Source organism: Pantherophis guttatus, chromosome 3 (assembly GCF_059756535.1).
Source record: "Pantherophis guttatus breed Tessera chromosome 3, ASM5975653v1, whole genome shotgun sequence".
NCBI classification, from domain to species: domain Eukaryota; kingdom Metazoa; phylum Chordata; class Lepidosauria; order Squamata; family Colubridae; genus Pantherophis; species Pantherophis guttatus.
The window spans coordinates 8135702-8151365 of record NC_142065.1 but is presented as its reverse complement, the minus strand read 5'-3'; the positions used below and the strand labels follow the sequence as shown (position 1 = coordinate 8151365).

General features: G+C 41.9%; 1 protein-coding gene across 2 annotated transcripts in view; it reads right to left on the bottom strand.

The window, feature by feature from the left end:
* EEF1A2 (eukaryotic translation elongation factor 1 alpha 2) overlaps nt 1-15664 on the bottom strand; it is a 28817-nt gene that overhangs the window by 11117 nt on the left and 2036 nt on the right. Inside the window, exons 1-3 of one of the 2 annotated variants that reach the window (XM_087889013.1) lie at nt 13779-13950; nt 13104-13358; nt 5227-5406 (exon numbers count right to left, since the gene is read on the bottom strand). In XM_087889013.1, the coding sequence (XP_087745139.1) occupies nt 5227-5406; nt 13104-13247 (324 nt within the window). In that variant the 5' untranslated portion in view covers nt 13248-13358; nt 13779-13950. Of the gene's footprint in view, nt 1-5226; nt 5407-13103; nt 13359-13778; nt 13951-15664 lie in introns of those variants that run through there. The other variant, XM_034441281.3, reaches the window with a different exon arrangement.

Sequence of the window (15664 nt, the reverse complement as noted above, 5' to 3'; positions counted from 1 at the left end):
ACAGATGCTCTGTGCACGCACAGAAGGTTCTGTGCATGCGCAAAAGTGCCACATGCGAGTGAAGCATATTCCCAGTTCTGAAACGGTAGCAAAGGTAAGTGGAAACCACTACTGATACACACACACACGCACACACCAGGAACAGAAGTGCCCCAAAGGAGCAAATAAGAGGTTAATCCTAGAGTGGCAGGAAATGCATGACAAAACAATGGAGATGAATGCTAGAGAGGAATAAAGCTGCATACAAGGCAGACATAACACCTGCAACATCTTCCCCTTTTCATATTAACAACAAACAACACTGTAAAAGTATACATAAAACAGGAACAGGAAGTGCCTCACAGGAGCAGATAAGAGGTAAATCCTAGAGTGGCAGGAAATGCATCACAGAACAATGGAGAGGAATGCTAGAGAGGAATAAAGCTGCATATAAGGCAGACGTAAGACCTGTAACAGATAACACAAGCACAGTTCTAAGATTCCCCACAGTGTGACATGTCCAGGGGATCTGGCTGCCCCAGTTAGCCTTGTCCCTAATGCAAACGCCCTTGGTCTTGTAGCAAAGAATCATGGATGACCTGGCCAACTGATCCCTTTTCCAGATCTTCCCAGCCCCTGTAACGAAAGCTGTAACTACAAATCCATCCAAAATATATTTAAATATCTACAAGGGCCCAACTGGAGATGTCACCGTTGCAGAAAGCCCTCCTTTCCTTCCCAGGCTCAATCATGGCCATCTGGGTGCAAAGTGGAGAGAATAAAAACGAATGAAGATAGTCCTGTTTCTTAGGGCCACTCTAGGACTTCGTCTTTGTATCCACAGCTGGTAAATGGCAGGATTAACTCAGTGTTTTTCCAACCTTGGCCCCTTTAAGATGGGTGGACTTCAACTCCCAGAATTCCCCTTGCCAGCAGGGCTGGCTAGGGAATCCTGTGAGTTGAAATCCACCTATTTTAAAGTGGCCAAGGTTGAAGAAGACCTGGTTAACTCATCATCCATCTTCTTCTGCCAGTTATGGAAGTACTTAGGTTTCTTCAAACGATCACAAGCTATTTGAAGTCAAAACTCCTTCCTTGTTGGTGGGCTCTGTATGTTCATACAACACTGAACTTCCCCTTAACTTAAGTTAAGAGGGTTGTGAGAACAGAATCCATTTGAGGTGGGGTGGGTAGAGGAATGGTTTTAAAACATTACAGCTCAGGAACCTTTTAGGGAAATCCTCCGGAACCGAGTGTCCTACAGACTTGTTGGAACTACAAGTACCAGACTTCCCAGCCAGTGTAAAAAATAACACAAATCAAAGAAAAGCAATTTTTAGCACGTCAGGGGATTAATATTATCAATGAGCAACTGTGGGCTCAGAGAGTTTGTTTCCTTGGTTTATCGCCCATCTCTCTTCGAGAAAATTCAAAGTTTAACCAAACTTTTTTTTATAAGGTACTTGAAATGCTCAGAATTTGTGCTCATTACTTCTAATTATCAGCAATTCCATAAGACTCACACACACACACACACCAAACTTCAAAATCTACTACTTTGAATTTTGGCATTCCATGTCCTATTCGAACAGTGTTTTAAATTCATTTTAAATATTTTAATTTGTTGCAGAATATTTGAGAATATTACATTCCTTTCCAGTCCACGAATGGAAATATAATAGGAATAATACCGATATTTTCCATAGCAACGATAGGAAAAATATAAGGTAGTCCTTCATTTATGACCACAAGTGAGCCTAAAATTTCTGTTGTTAAGCAAGACATTTGTTACAGACATTTGAACTGTACCCCGTTTTACAACTTTTCTTGCAACAGTTCTTAAGTGAAGAACAGCAATTCTTAAGTTAATAACAGGATTGTTAAGTGAATCTACATTCTCCACTGATTTTGCTTGCCAGAAGGTCACAAAAGAGGAAACCCATGACGCTGCAACCGTCACAAATACGAGCCGGTTGCCAAGCATCGGAATTTGGATCACGTGACCATGGAGAGGCTGCAACGGTCGTAAGTGTGAACAACGGTCGTAAGTCACTTTTTCCAGTGCTGTTGTAACTTTGAACAGTCACTAAATGAAGGCGAGGACTCCCTGTAATGTAAATACTGTAGGAATAATATCGACATTTTCCACGGCAATGATAGGGAAAAAATGTATATATTCAGGATGCCAACGTGTTTTCAATGCCTTGGCCAAAAAAAAAAAAAAAAAACATGGGGCAGAGCACAGCCATTTTGTGAGCGTTCTCTCTCTTTGGTTCACCCGAGGTGCTTCTCAACCAATCCTGCCTTTCTCTTGTAACTCAATGAATTCTAAAAATAATGGATGGATACCTAAAGCCCCTGGATTCTATGAATAGGAGATGAGCTATTGGAGTAATCACCCTTTGAATTCCTGAGGGAGGGAAGAAATTAAGACATGCTTGAAACGTATTCGTAAGGGTTTTCGCGGCCTACAAGGCAGGAGTGCTATTCAGCAGGTTCTGGAGAACCGGTAGCGGAAATTTTGAGTAGTTCGGAGAACTGGCAAATACCACCTATGGCTGGCCCCAGAGTAGGGTGGGAATGGAGATTTTGCAGTATCCTTCCGCTGGAGTGGGGTGGGAATGGAGATTTTGCAGTATCCATTCCCTGCCACGCCCACAGAACTGGTAGTAAAAAAATTTGAATTCCACCACTGCTGCAAAGGACTCTGTGGTTTGCCGAAATACAGAAAATCAAGTTCGTAAGCTGTCGTATACACAATACAGGCAATCCTCAATTTACAACGGTTCGTTCAAAGTTACCACGGTAATGAAAAAAGTGACATATGTCCTTTTTTCAAAAAAAACCAAACAAAACAAACCCCTTACGACCGGTCACGTGATTAAAATTCAGACACTTGGCAACTGGCATGTATTTATGACGGTTGCAGTGTCCTTGGGGTCATATGATCCCTTTTTGAGACCTTCTGATGGGGGAAACCAGATCCACTTAACAATCGTGTTACTGCTTTAACAGCTGGAGGGATTCACGGAAGAACAGTGACAAGAAAGATTGCAAAATTAGGCCAAGCTCACTTAACAACTGTCTCGCTTAGCAACAGAAATTTTGGGCTTAATTTGAGGTTGTTAAGTCAAGGACCATCTGTACAGAAAATCAAGTTTGCATGTTGTCGTACACCTAATACAACTCAACAGGATGGGGCCTTGTTTACAAGCAGTGGAGAGCACTCACAACAACTTGGTTCCAGAAGCTGTGAGTGCTCCATCACTGGAGGTTTTTAAAAAGAGACTGGACAGCCATTTGTCTGAAATGGTGTAAGATCTAAATCCTTGAATAGGGGGTGGGACTAGAAGATCTCCAAGGTCCCTTCCGGCTCTGTTATTCTGTTAAGGGGACAAGGGCTCGTTAGCCCCTGGACAACCAGCAGCTCCTAGAACCGTGACAGCGAACCTGTGGCACGCGGAGCCATATCTGTGGGCACGCGAGCGTTGCCCTAGCTCAGCTCCAGCGTGCATGTGCACGCCATCTGATTTTCAGGCCTTTCAGGCCCACTGGAAGTCAGGAAATGGGCCATTTCCGGCCTCCAGGGGGGTGGGGAAGGCCATTTTCACCCTCCTCAGGCTCCTAGAAAGCCTGGGGAGGGCGAACAATGGGCCTACCTGGCCCACCGTGCCAAGAGTGGGGGGGGGGTCGCACGCACATGCATGGGGGGGCAGGATGCATTGAATTATGGGTGTGGGCCCCCCACACTCCCCACGCAAAAAGGTTAGCCATCACTGTCCTAGAAGGATTCCCTCTGTGTGTATTGTGAAACGCACAGAAATCTTGAAAACTGACCCATGCAAGTGAGAAGGAACTGAGGCAAGGGTAGATTGGAAGAAAACCTTGCCAGAGATCTTTGCTACTTGCTCTGACCCTTTGACTATGTCCCCAGGATATAGGGTCAAGCTAAGGGATGAATGGCACTGGCCCTTTTAAGACCTTGTCCGGCTCAAAAATCCATGGCTCTGGGTAGCTCCCAATCAAGATTATAAGGTAGCATTATCAATGCTAGCAGACTAGCACTGGTGACGTTGCCAAGTTGGAGTAATGAAACATCTGCAAGGAAGCAACCAAGCTCAGAGAGCACCATTATCATCTTCTTCCTCTTCCTTTCCACAAACCCCACTCCCTTCTAGCACTGATAATGTTACTTAGTTGGGTAATGAAATGCCTGCAAGAAAATGAACTAATCTCAGACAGCGCCAAGGACCACACTATCATCCTCTTCCTCCTCCTCGCTGCAAACCCAACTCCCTTCTAGCACTGATGACGTTACTAGTTGGGTAATGAAATGTCTGCAAGAAAACAACTAAGCTCAGTTAGTTGTCTAACACAGTTGCCCACAGTTGTCTTCTTCCTCACCGCAAACCCCGCTCCCTTCTACCTCTAATGATGTTACCTAGTTGGGTAATGAAATGTCTGCAAGAAAACAAATACACTCAGAGACCACCAAGGTCCTCCATAGTGGTCTTCAGGATGGATAAAAATCAATGATTTTTTTTAAAAAAAATCAGATTTTTTTTTATTTAAATCGGATTTTTTTTTATTTAAATCAGATTTTTTTGATTTTTATCAAATTTATTTTAATAAACTTTTGGGGTAAAAATCTATCGTAAGATAGTTTTCTATTTAAGATACATAAATAATTTAGTTCATTCAGCATGAAATGGAGCTTAGTTATGTAGCATGAGGCTGTACATTCTGCAACACTGGGACTATCGGTGAGTCAACAGTGGGTCAAAGGAGTAGCAGAGATGACAGTTGCTCTTTAAAAATTATGATTTAAATCGAGTTGATTTAAATCAAGCCTTTTTACTAGTGATTTAAATCATGATTTAAATTGTGATTTAAATCAACTCGATTTAAATCAAATCCACCCTGGTGTCTTCCTCTTTCTCCTCCCCTCCTCCATAACCTCACTCCCTTCTAGCACTGATGATGTTACTTAATTGGGTAATGAGACGTCTGCAAGAAAACAACCAAGCTCAGAGAGGACCAAGGACCCCTCATTATCAGTTGATGCAGAAGGAAGGTGGTGCTTCCTGAATTGGTATTCTCCCATACAGAATGCTGTGGCCCCCCTCCCCAATCCACTGCCCTCCAGCTTCCAAAATCCCCCAGACTCAGAGGCTCAGCCAATTGGGGAATGCCAGATTGGGAAAAGCGGAGTTCAGGAGCCGATCCCACCTGCTGCCGACTTCTCACCTGTGAAGTCCCCGTGATCATGTTCTTGATGAAATCTCTATGGCCTGGAGCATCAATGATGGTGATGTAATACTTGGTGGTCTCAAACTTCCACAGGGAAATGTCAATGGTGATGCCTCGCTCGCGTTCAGCTTTCAATTTGTCCAGCACCCAGGCGTACTTGAAGGAACCCTTTCCCATCTGGCAGGTGGGAAAAAGCAAAAAGAAAAAGAGAATACAGGTTGGATACAGGTTAAGAGATGAAGGCAACATTCTGAGAAGCATCAGACAAGACGGGTTCGTCCGTCTCTGAACCAGGAATTCTGCTGCTGGGTCTCAAGAGGAAGATTTTTCCCATAAAGTGAAAAATCTTGAATGAACAGGTCGTCCTCAAATTACAACAGTTCATTTGTAAATTCGCCTGACTTACATTTGGATGCTTGACAGCTGACTCACATTTATGACAGTGGCGAAGGAAGTTTGTGTTTTCTTTTTACAGTTCTAATGTACACCGAAGATGGCATTTAATTTTGTTGTACGAGGTACAAGTAAACTAAACTACAGTGTCCTGGAGTCATGGGACAACCTTCTGACAAGCAAAGTCGATGAGGAAACCGGATTCGCTTAAAAATCCGTGTTACTAATTTAAGAACTGCAGTGATTCACTTCACAAATGTGGCATCATTATGCCACATCTAATATTTTTTAATCCAGTTTATTCTGCTTTTTCTAGGTGTGGCGAGAGAAAATTATGCTATGCCACGGCCACCTTTCTAGCTTTATTGATATAATCCATATCCGTGGCAATATGGACTAGAAACTTGTGTATATATATATATATTTAAACGGATTCCAGGGCTCATGGAAGCATATGCTAATGGCAGTATTTGGAGGACAATGAAATTTTGGAAATCACCAATCAGTTTATCCCCTGTGAAAAATCAACCCTGGGGAAAAAAAATAAAAGACAGTGACTTACAACAGTTTTCCCCAAATCTCTCAAGATAAACGGGGTCAGAAGACTTATACGTATCTCTCAACTTACAACCACAATTGAGCCCAAAATTTCCAATGCTGAGCAAGAACAGTTGTTCAAGTGAGCTGTATTCCATTTTATGACCTTGTTGTTAAGCAAATCACTGCAGTTAAGCGAATCAGGTTTCCCCCATTGACTTTGCTTGTCGGAAGCCAGTTGGGAAGGTTAGAAAAGGTGACTGCGTGACCCCAGGACACTGCAACCGTCATAAATATGAGTCCGTTGCCAAGCAGCTGAATTTTGACCATGGGGATGCTGCAAAGGTCATTAAGTGTGAAAACAGGTCAGATGTCACTTTTTTTCCCCCAATGCTATTATAACTTCAAATGGCCACTGCATGAATGGCTGTAAATTGAGGCCTAACTGTATATCATCCACTGAACAAGGCCAGAGTATCCTTCCTTTGGAACCCGCCTATGTAATCCAGAAACATGATGAACATGTAACACTGCTGAAAATAATTCTCTCTTTAATTCCAGAAGACCGATTTGTATACACAGCATCCATAACGGAGGGGGGATTGATTATTTCAATGCAGTTTTCATCTGAAGGAAACCCCGTCCAGAGAAATAATTAAAAAAAAAAACCCGAAGATAAATTTCCACCTCATGGACAATCAGATTATTTCAGAGGCACTCGGCTAAATTGCACGAGATTAAAAAACAAAAAAACCCACAAACAATAAACTGGGGGGGGGGGGGTTCTCTTGCTGAAAATTGAGCCTGCTAGATTTTGCTGTATCATGACAAGCCTCTTTTGATAGAAGAGAAGCTGCTTTTCAATTGGCTATGCCCAGGGATGGAGAAAGATAGGAGGCTGTATTTTCTAGCTTTGTACAGTGCCAGCTCTGTTCGACAAACTGGTGGGGGGGAGGAAAATCTTCATTTTGCTGCACAAGAACAACAGGCATATGATTAAGCCTTTTCAAAGCCAGAGAGAGAGAGAGAGAAAGAGAGCGCATTTAAACTATCACTCCATCTGTTCTTTAAAACCAAGCATCATATTTCATCTTTTTCTTTCTTTCTTTCTTTCTTTCTTTCTTTCTTTCTTTCTTTCTTTCTTTCTTTCTTTTTCTTTCCTTTTTTTCTTTCTTTCCTTTCTTTTTTCTTCCTTCTCTGCTTCCCCTCTTTTTTTTCCCCAGCTCTTCCTTTGATAAGTCTTATTATTAAAGCCGGCCTCCATTTCCTATACATGCAATCAAGTGGAAAAGAATCTACAGCCTTGCATCAGAAAATGGAGGCGCAAAGCACAGTCACTTGGCTATTAATAGCCGGCTTGCAGCTCTCATTGGCAATGCCAGGGAAGGTGGCAAACCGAGGCCTGCTTGGCTTAAAGGCACAGATCATGAGAGACACTGAATGGCAAGGCAGGGGCAGATTATTGGGCTAGGCAAAATAGAAGAATACATAAGGTGCAACCTCTTCAAAAGGACAGATTTCGAAATAAGATCTATTCTAACCTCTTCAAGAATATCTGGTTTTGTTTTAGTAACTATATCCCTGCTTAAAAAAAAGAACGGAGCAGTGATTCTCAAGCTTTGGCAACTTTACAATATGTGGATTTCAACTCCCAGAATTCCTCAGCCAGCCATGTTAACAGAACAAGGCCAGATAATCTTAGCATCAATTTTCCTTTTTATTATTATTATTATTATTATTATTATTATTATTATTATTATTATTATTATTATTTAATCTTTAGTGAGATTCACAGCCTTTGAGGCTGGTTAATAGCTCAGCAGCTCGAGTCCTAACCAAGGACCTAGGAACTGTTAAGGTATTGTCGGAGGATGTAAGCTGTTCCAAGTAAGGTGGTTTTTTGTAGAGTCAAAATGTTCAAGTCCAGCAAATTTAGAATTTCTAAATAGCGGGGTAGCCCTTTGGGTATTGCTCCAAGGGCTCCAATTACAATCGGGACAACACACGATTTCTTTTTCCACAGTCGCTCAACTTCAATTTGCAAATTATTATTATTATTATTATTATTTCAATTTGTATACCGCCCTACTCCCGAAGGACTCAGGGCGGTGAACAGCCATAGAATAAAACATATAAATACAAAATTTAAAATAAAGTAAAACGAATTAAATAATTTGGCTGAAAATTTAAAACCCCAATAATTTAAAATCAAATTTAACATTTCCATTTAAAAAGGGGAAAAACTTAGGTCACTTTTAAACGTGCTATACATAATCAAGAACATTATTAACAATATACAACAGTCCTGGAAATAATTGTTGTAATTCCAGGAGATGTATTTTATACAGTATGCATTTGGGGGTGGGGGGGTGAGAGGATATATAATTTACAAGCAGTTTTATCTGAGGAAGCCCATCCAGAGAAATGAAAACAACTGAAGATAAATTTCAGCTGTTCAGTTCCCCATGCTGGCTGGGGAATTCTGGGAGTTCAAGTCCACACTGGTTGGGGAATTCTGGGAGTTGATGTCCATACATTTTAAAGTTGCCGAGGTTGAGAAACATTGGTGTAGAGTTTTGTGACATCAATCAGTAAATAAAAAAAACTTGGATTGAACAGTTGTCAATGAATGATTTTCTACTTTCTTAAGAAGTAAACAAATATATTGCTCCTCTGTTAAAAGAAACAAACAGGATAATAATCTCTCTCTGGTGGGTGTAACGTTACAGCCCTATCTTGGCTTGTTCCTGCCTTAATAAGCCAACATTGTAAGCCATTAAGATATAATACTATTGACAGTCCTCCTGGTTTCTATGCGTGTATCCAACTTGGCAACTGTAGGATAGGTGGACTTCAACTCCCAGAATTCACTTCCCACGCTGGTTGAGGAATCCTGGGAGTTGAAATCCATCCATCTTAAAAGTGCCAATGCTGAGAAACACTGCATTAGCAGCAGTATATCAAAGAAATATAATCTAGTTCACTGATTCTAAATAGGGCAGAATTGTGGTAATTTAGCTAATCTTTGGGCCTGAATTAGGCCTGGAGAATATAGAATATCCGTAAATTGGATTTCTGATTTCTAATTTATAGCTGAATGAATTATCACAGAATATATAACTGACTTTGTTAAGTGGGGAAAATCCCACTGTTCTACCATGGTTTAATTGTAAACTGACTTGTACAATATCTAAAATAAAAATCGGTCTTAAAAACCTCAATTTCCCAAGAAAACAAGCCAACCAACCAAACTGGGGAAATCAATTTGTCTTCCTGGCACTCTGTATGTTTTCATTTAAAGCAGAGGTGCAGATCTAACCATTCAAAGCAGGAAAAGCTATCTGCAATTGAGAAGCAGACCAAATATTCACAATCGATCCTCAGGAATTGTTATCAGTCGCCTTTGGCAAATGACAGAGAAGTCAGGATACAGAAGAGTTTATCAGGATTGCGCCCTTCATCGGTTTGTCTCTAAAAATGCCAAATTGTGCAGCTGCGTTTTAATAAACAATGTTAGGAAATGGCGTCTTGTTTTGCCAAAGACGCTCTTCCCCAGCGTCTTGCTAGCAATTATGCAAAAGCAAGACAAAGAAATAAAAGGTTTGTCACACACCTTTCGGTATTATGCGCCATCTTTTGGCGGCTCTATGTTAAAAATTAACGATGTACAAACTGGGACCCAATAAAGGACGAATTTAGGTTCTTTTTTTTAAAAAAAAATGTGAATAGCGGCTGGACTATTTTGCATAATTTATTCAGCTTCTAGAGAACAAGTACTTTTGCAGTGGTGCTGAGAACTCGCTTCCTGGGCACTAAAATTATCTTGATTTGCTATTCTGGTCTCTTGCGATGTCACTGCATATGGCTGCCACCCACCGGTTGCTTTGCCCAACCTTAAGGACTAGAAACTTGCAGAAGTGCTGAGAAGAGAAAGCCCACCCTGCCGGATTTCAGATTTGTGAAACATGATCACAACACTGCAGAATTCATGTCGTCTACCAGGGAACTCAAAATATTGGCATAGGGAATTATTTATTATCACTTTATTAGAAGCTTTACATAAGCAGGATACGCATTTATTTCAGGGAACTGCAGCCGATGAAAGTGATCGGGGAGAAAATGAAGGAATCAAGTTTAGATCGGTGCCTGTTCTAAAACTAAAAATAATCTCTACTCCCTTCCGGCTAAGATGGTACAGGAGTTTTCTGACTATCCTGAATTTAAGCTTCATAAAAAACAGAGAAAAGATTACTTGCACCAGGAAGTCTAATACCAAAGTTGCAAATACTACCGTAAACCTTTAGAAGAGAATATCTGTAACTTATAATTATCTGTGGGTCCTTGGTGCTCTCTGAGCGTGGTTGTTTTTTTGGAGACGTTTCATTACCCAGCTAAGTTACATCATCAGTGTGAGTATGTTGGATAACTGATGATGTAACCTAGATGAAACATTTGCAAGCAAACAACCAAGTATCAAGAACTTTACACTTAAGCCTTTGGTTTGGTTTTAGCCTAGCGCAGTGGTAGGCAAACTTGGCTCTTTCACACCCTGTGGACTTCAGCTCCCAGAATTCCTAAGACAGCTTGGCTGTCTTAGGAATTCTGGGAGTTGAAGTCCACAGGGTGTGAAACAGCCAAGTTTGCCTACCACTGGCCTAGTGCATTACTTTCTCAGCACAGCCCACCTCACAGGGTTGTTGTGGGGAAAAGAGGAGGAGGAGGAAGAGGAAGGTGTGTTGGATATGTTCGCCCCCTTGAGTTATTTGTAAAAATAATAAAGGTAGGATACAAATAAATAAAATCAGTGCAGATATCTTGTGGGTTCCTTGGTGCTCTCTAAGCTGGGTTGTTTTCTTGCAGACATTTCATTACCAAACTAGGTAACATCATCAGTGCCACCAGCACTTACCGTGACATCTACTTTGGCAGTGAAACATTTGCACAAAAAACAAACAAACCTCAGTTTAGAGAACACTAAGGAACTCACAATTTAAATCCGAGATATAAATATTCTCTTCCATGTAAATATCTTGGCTTATAAACCATGATTTGTGGCTAAGTGTGACTCAAGAGGAAGAAGTGGATGACTAGAAGATGGATCATCTACAGTTGGAAAGTGCATCTACAGTTGGAAAGTGCAAGGGGGCCATTCACATTAAAACTTTAGTTTAGTTTTGGCTTACTGTGTTAAGTGAATACAGCTATCTTGGTTTGTAGACCACAGCATACTGGCTATACCCAGCCAATTGGGGTTTTAGTCAATGGTGACTTAGTCAAACCACGGTTTAGGGTATTATGTGAACTCAGCTGATGATATGGAAGATGGAATCTGGGTCAACTATAATGAAACCCATTTCTGAGGGACCATATTTACAAATATGTGCATAGGTTTATATATATATTTCTAAGGATAACAAAAAAATATCTTGGGATTTTGCTTTTTTTAAAATAAAGGAACGTCTGTCATCTTTTATTGGTCCATGTTGTCTTACTACCAGTAGCTTTCCCGAACAGCTAATTAGAGAAATTAGCTAGATGTAGTAGTAGCATTGACATCACCTTTAACAGAAGACTGTTCTGAATCCTGCCTTCCTTGAATGAGCTGGCTTAATTTAATTTTTTTTTAAAAAAAAAGATATGGCCCAATTCAAATTAAGCCACAACACCAAATTGTCCTTGGCTGATCTTGGGAGCTAAACAAGAGTTGACCCCTATTAGTCCTTGGAAAAGAGGCTCCAGAAATCCCAGAGCTGAAAAGTAGATTAAAAAGTCGAGAAAAAATTGGCCAACTCCTTCAACATACAGGAAACTGTGCTAGGAGTTGAGTTTCTCTTGAGGATGGCTTATCTTTCCTTTATTTATAGTATCTGATGTGGCTACTACAGATTGCAGTGGGCAGCTGTGAAGCCACCTGCTGTGAAAAAAAAAAAAAAACCCTACCTCTTCATTTTTTGCATAGATCCAGAGAAGTATCTGCACCCAAAATGAATTATTAGTGTTTTCAATCTGGGGAGTCAGTAGGAAAAATTGCACCCTTGTAGTTACCGTCCTAAGAGGAGGAGCTGGTTGGGTTTAGGCCTCTCCAACAGAGAGAATATTTGCACGCAAGCAGACGATTTAGAACCAGCAATGCAAATATTATCAGGATAAAGGGAGAAGGACCCCCAATGGGGCAACAAACGAAATTGCTCTGCTGGGAAGTACAGTGGAATTTTTCGTCTTTTTTTCTATGCTAGTTGGCTTCTCCAAATAGGAAGGAAGGAAGGAAGGAAGGAAGGAAGGAAGGAAGGAAGGAAGGAAGGAAGGAAGGAAGGAAGGAAGGGGAGCAGAGGGAGGGAGGGAGACAATTATTTTTTTGGTAATGTTCAATGTGAATAAGAAACGTAATTTAAGTAAAGAATCTGGAAGGAAATAAATGGGAAGGAAAGAAGGAAGGAAGGAGTGAGGGGAGAAGGTAGGAAGGAAAGAATTGGGAAGGAGGAATTGGAAAGAAGGAAGGAATTAGGAAGGAAGGAGAGAGAAAGAAGGAAAAAGGGAGAAGACGAAAAGGAAGGAGAGGGAAGAAAGAAGGAATTTGGAAGGAAGGAGATGGGAAGAAGGAAGGAAAAAAAGGAGTGGGAACGAAGGAAGGAGAAGGGAAAAGAAAAAAGGAAGGAGAGGGGAGAAAGTAGGAAGGAAGGAATTGGGAAGAAGGAAGGAAGAAAGAAAGGAGAGGGAACGAAGAAAGAAGGGAGAAGAAAAAAAGGAAGGAGAGGGGGAGGGAGGGAGGAGAGAAAGGATTGGAAAGAAGGAAGGAGATGGGAAGAAGAAAGGAGAGAAAGAAAGGAGAAGGAAGAAAAGAAGAGAGAAGGAAAGGAGAGACAGGATAAGGGAGGGAGGGAGGGAGGCAGGGCCTATGTGAAGGTCAGAAGGATAAAGACCCAGAGAAGCCCCCCTCCTCTTACCTCTGCGGCTTCCTTCTCGAATTTCTCGATGGTCCGCTTGTCGATGCCCCCACATTTGTAGATGAGATGGCCGGTGGTGGTGGACTTGCCAGAGTCTACATGTCCAATGACCACAATATTGATGTGGGTCTTTTCCTTCCCCATATTTCCTCCTTTGGCAGAGGCCTGGGCTTACAGGGGGGGTGGGTGGGTAGGGGAGGGGGCTGATTGTGGCTAAAAAGGGTGGAAAAACGGAGCAGCGGCTGCGAGGAAAGGCTGTGTGCAAAGAAAAGAGGAGGAGATCAGGAGGGTTGTTGTCAGGAGCAACGAGAACACAACACAGAGCCACATAACACCACCCTGCCCAGCCTTGGGTTCCACAGGCCAACAAAACCCATCTCCATCTGTGTGTGTGTGTGAGAGAGAGAGAGAGAGAGAGAGAGAAAGAGAGAGAAAGAGAGAGAGAGAGAGAGAGAGAGAGAGAGAGAGAGAGAGATAACAACATTAAGCCTCTTCTTTAGGCTTTACATTTATTGCTTGAGGAATTTCAGATCCAGATTTTGGATCGATTCCTCTTCAAGGTTTTATCAAACCCAGTGACCCGGGGACCCCTGATTTCCTGCCTCCTCGACTGCCTGTATTTCACTTTCCAAGTTAATTGTTTTATTGCATCAAAAAATATAAGCAATAGCTTACAGAATATGGATTGCAACTGAGCGCAACGGTGTTTGCACGAAAGAGCCTGGAGAAGGTGAAAAGATAAAATTGAGAGCTTTTAAGATGAGAAAGAGAAAAAATATATACGTGTCCGACACAATTTCTAAAATGGAAAATGAACGTCAGGAAGGTTTTAGGCTGTGCAGCTTATGCGAAAGAGGTCAAACAAAATGCAATAAAAAGTGGCATCAAATTATTTTATATGATGACGAAGATCTAATTCTCCAAGCTTAGTACTAAATCTTTAATACCAATATCTTGTGGTTTATGAATATTGAGAAAAAAGGCCTCTTGTGATTCAGCTCAAAGCAAGGAAGGAAGGAAGGAATTATGGAGAGAGAGAGGGGAGAAGGAAGGAAGGAGAGGAAAAGAGAGAGAGGAAAAGAAGGGAGGGAGGGAGGGAAGGAGGAGGAAGAGGAGGAGATGAGAGGACCTGAAAGAGAGGGAGGGAGGGAGGGAAAGAGAAGGAAGGATGGAGGGATGGGAGAAGGAAGGAAGGAGAGACAGGATAAGAGAGGGAAGGAAGGAAGGAAAGAAAGAAAGAAAAAGAAAGGAGAGAGGGAAGGAAGGAAAGGAGAGGGAAGGAAGGGAAAACGAAGGAAAGAAAGGAGAAGGAAGGAAGGAAGGAAGGAAGGAAGGAAGGAAGGAAGGAAGGAAGGAAAGAAAGATGAGGGAGGGAGGGAGGAATCAATCAATTCCATCTGCTACCAGAGCAGGTAACTACTTTTCCTTAAACGTTTTAACTTGGCCCTAAATTAAAACAAAAGGGGTCCCTTCTTCCAGAGGGTCCCGAATTGAGAAGCTGGGTTGGTATGAACAGCACCCCGCTTTTAAAGCCCCTTTCCTTTCTGGATAGGATGCAGAAAGGGGAACCCCTTGCTTATCTGAACGCTGAGGAAGGTTCATTTAGGCTGCACCCCTTTTTTGACCTCAGTGACAAATAAGGAGGCAACTTAACTTGAATAAGGGGTGCAGCTAGGCCAAATAATGGGAATTTAAGCCACGTGCTTTCTAGAACAGGCAGGTGCTGCCCCAAGCAGCTTTTCTCTCTTTAGCTGAGAAAATGAAGCATTTTGTCCGTTCCAACATGAACCCCATTTGCCCCCACATTTATCTTTATTTAAATGAGGGTTCAAGTTAGTTGCATTCTTGCTTCCTGACCCCTCCAAAGTCGCATGGTTTAGACTTAAAAGCTAAGACTGGGACTTGGAAGCCCTTCTTCTCCAGCCATCTTTTAAAGTCAAGGGCTATTTTTACAGAGATGATGATTTATTCATAAGACATCCATGTTATCTCCACCCACCTGCCCACCTACCCCACCCCCCACAAAATGATTCCAGTCTGCTCCGTTTTCCAACCTGTTCCTTCCCTTATTCCCTTTATTCCAAGGGCAGTTTTGAGGAGCTTCATTATAAATTTGTCTTCCTAAAGCCCAATATGGTGTTGCAAATGTGAAAGTGGAGGGGAGAGCCATAAATAGCTTTTTTTTTTTTTGCAAGAGATGCTGGAAAGGGAAAGGGAAGAGAGGAAGGGGGTTATAAGAGCCTTTATTTTCTCCCCCCCCAACATTGCAAAAAACATAAGTCAATATATGAAAGAGATCTAATCAAACGGCTTCAATCCTCTTTTGTAAAAATGAAAATAAAAAATTAGGCCTTATCCTGCCACCTAAGCAGCCATCTTTGCCCCCCCACTTCCTCCTCACCAAGACATAATTCATTCCCATGCTCTTCCCCTTAAAAAATGCACATTTTTATTCATTTTTGCCAGGAGTGGGGTGGGGTGGGGGGCAGGTTCTCTTAGCAAAACTCTCCCCCTCGCTCGCTCGCTCAGCAACCAGGGGAAGAGGGAGAACAGGTGCATCC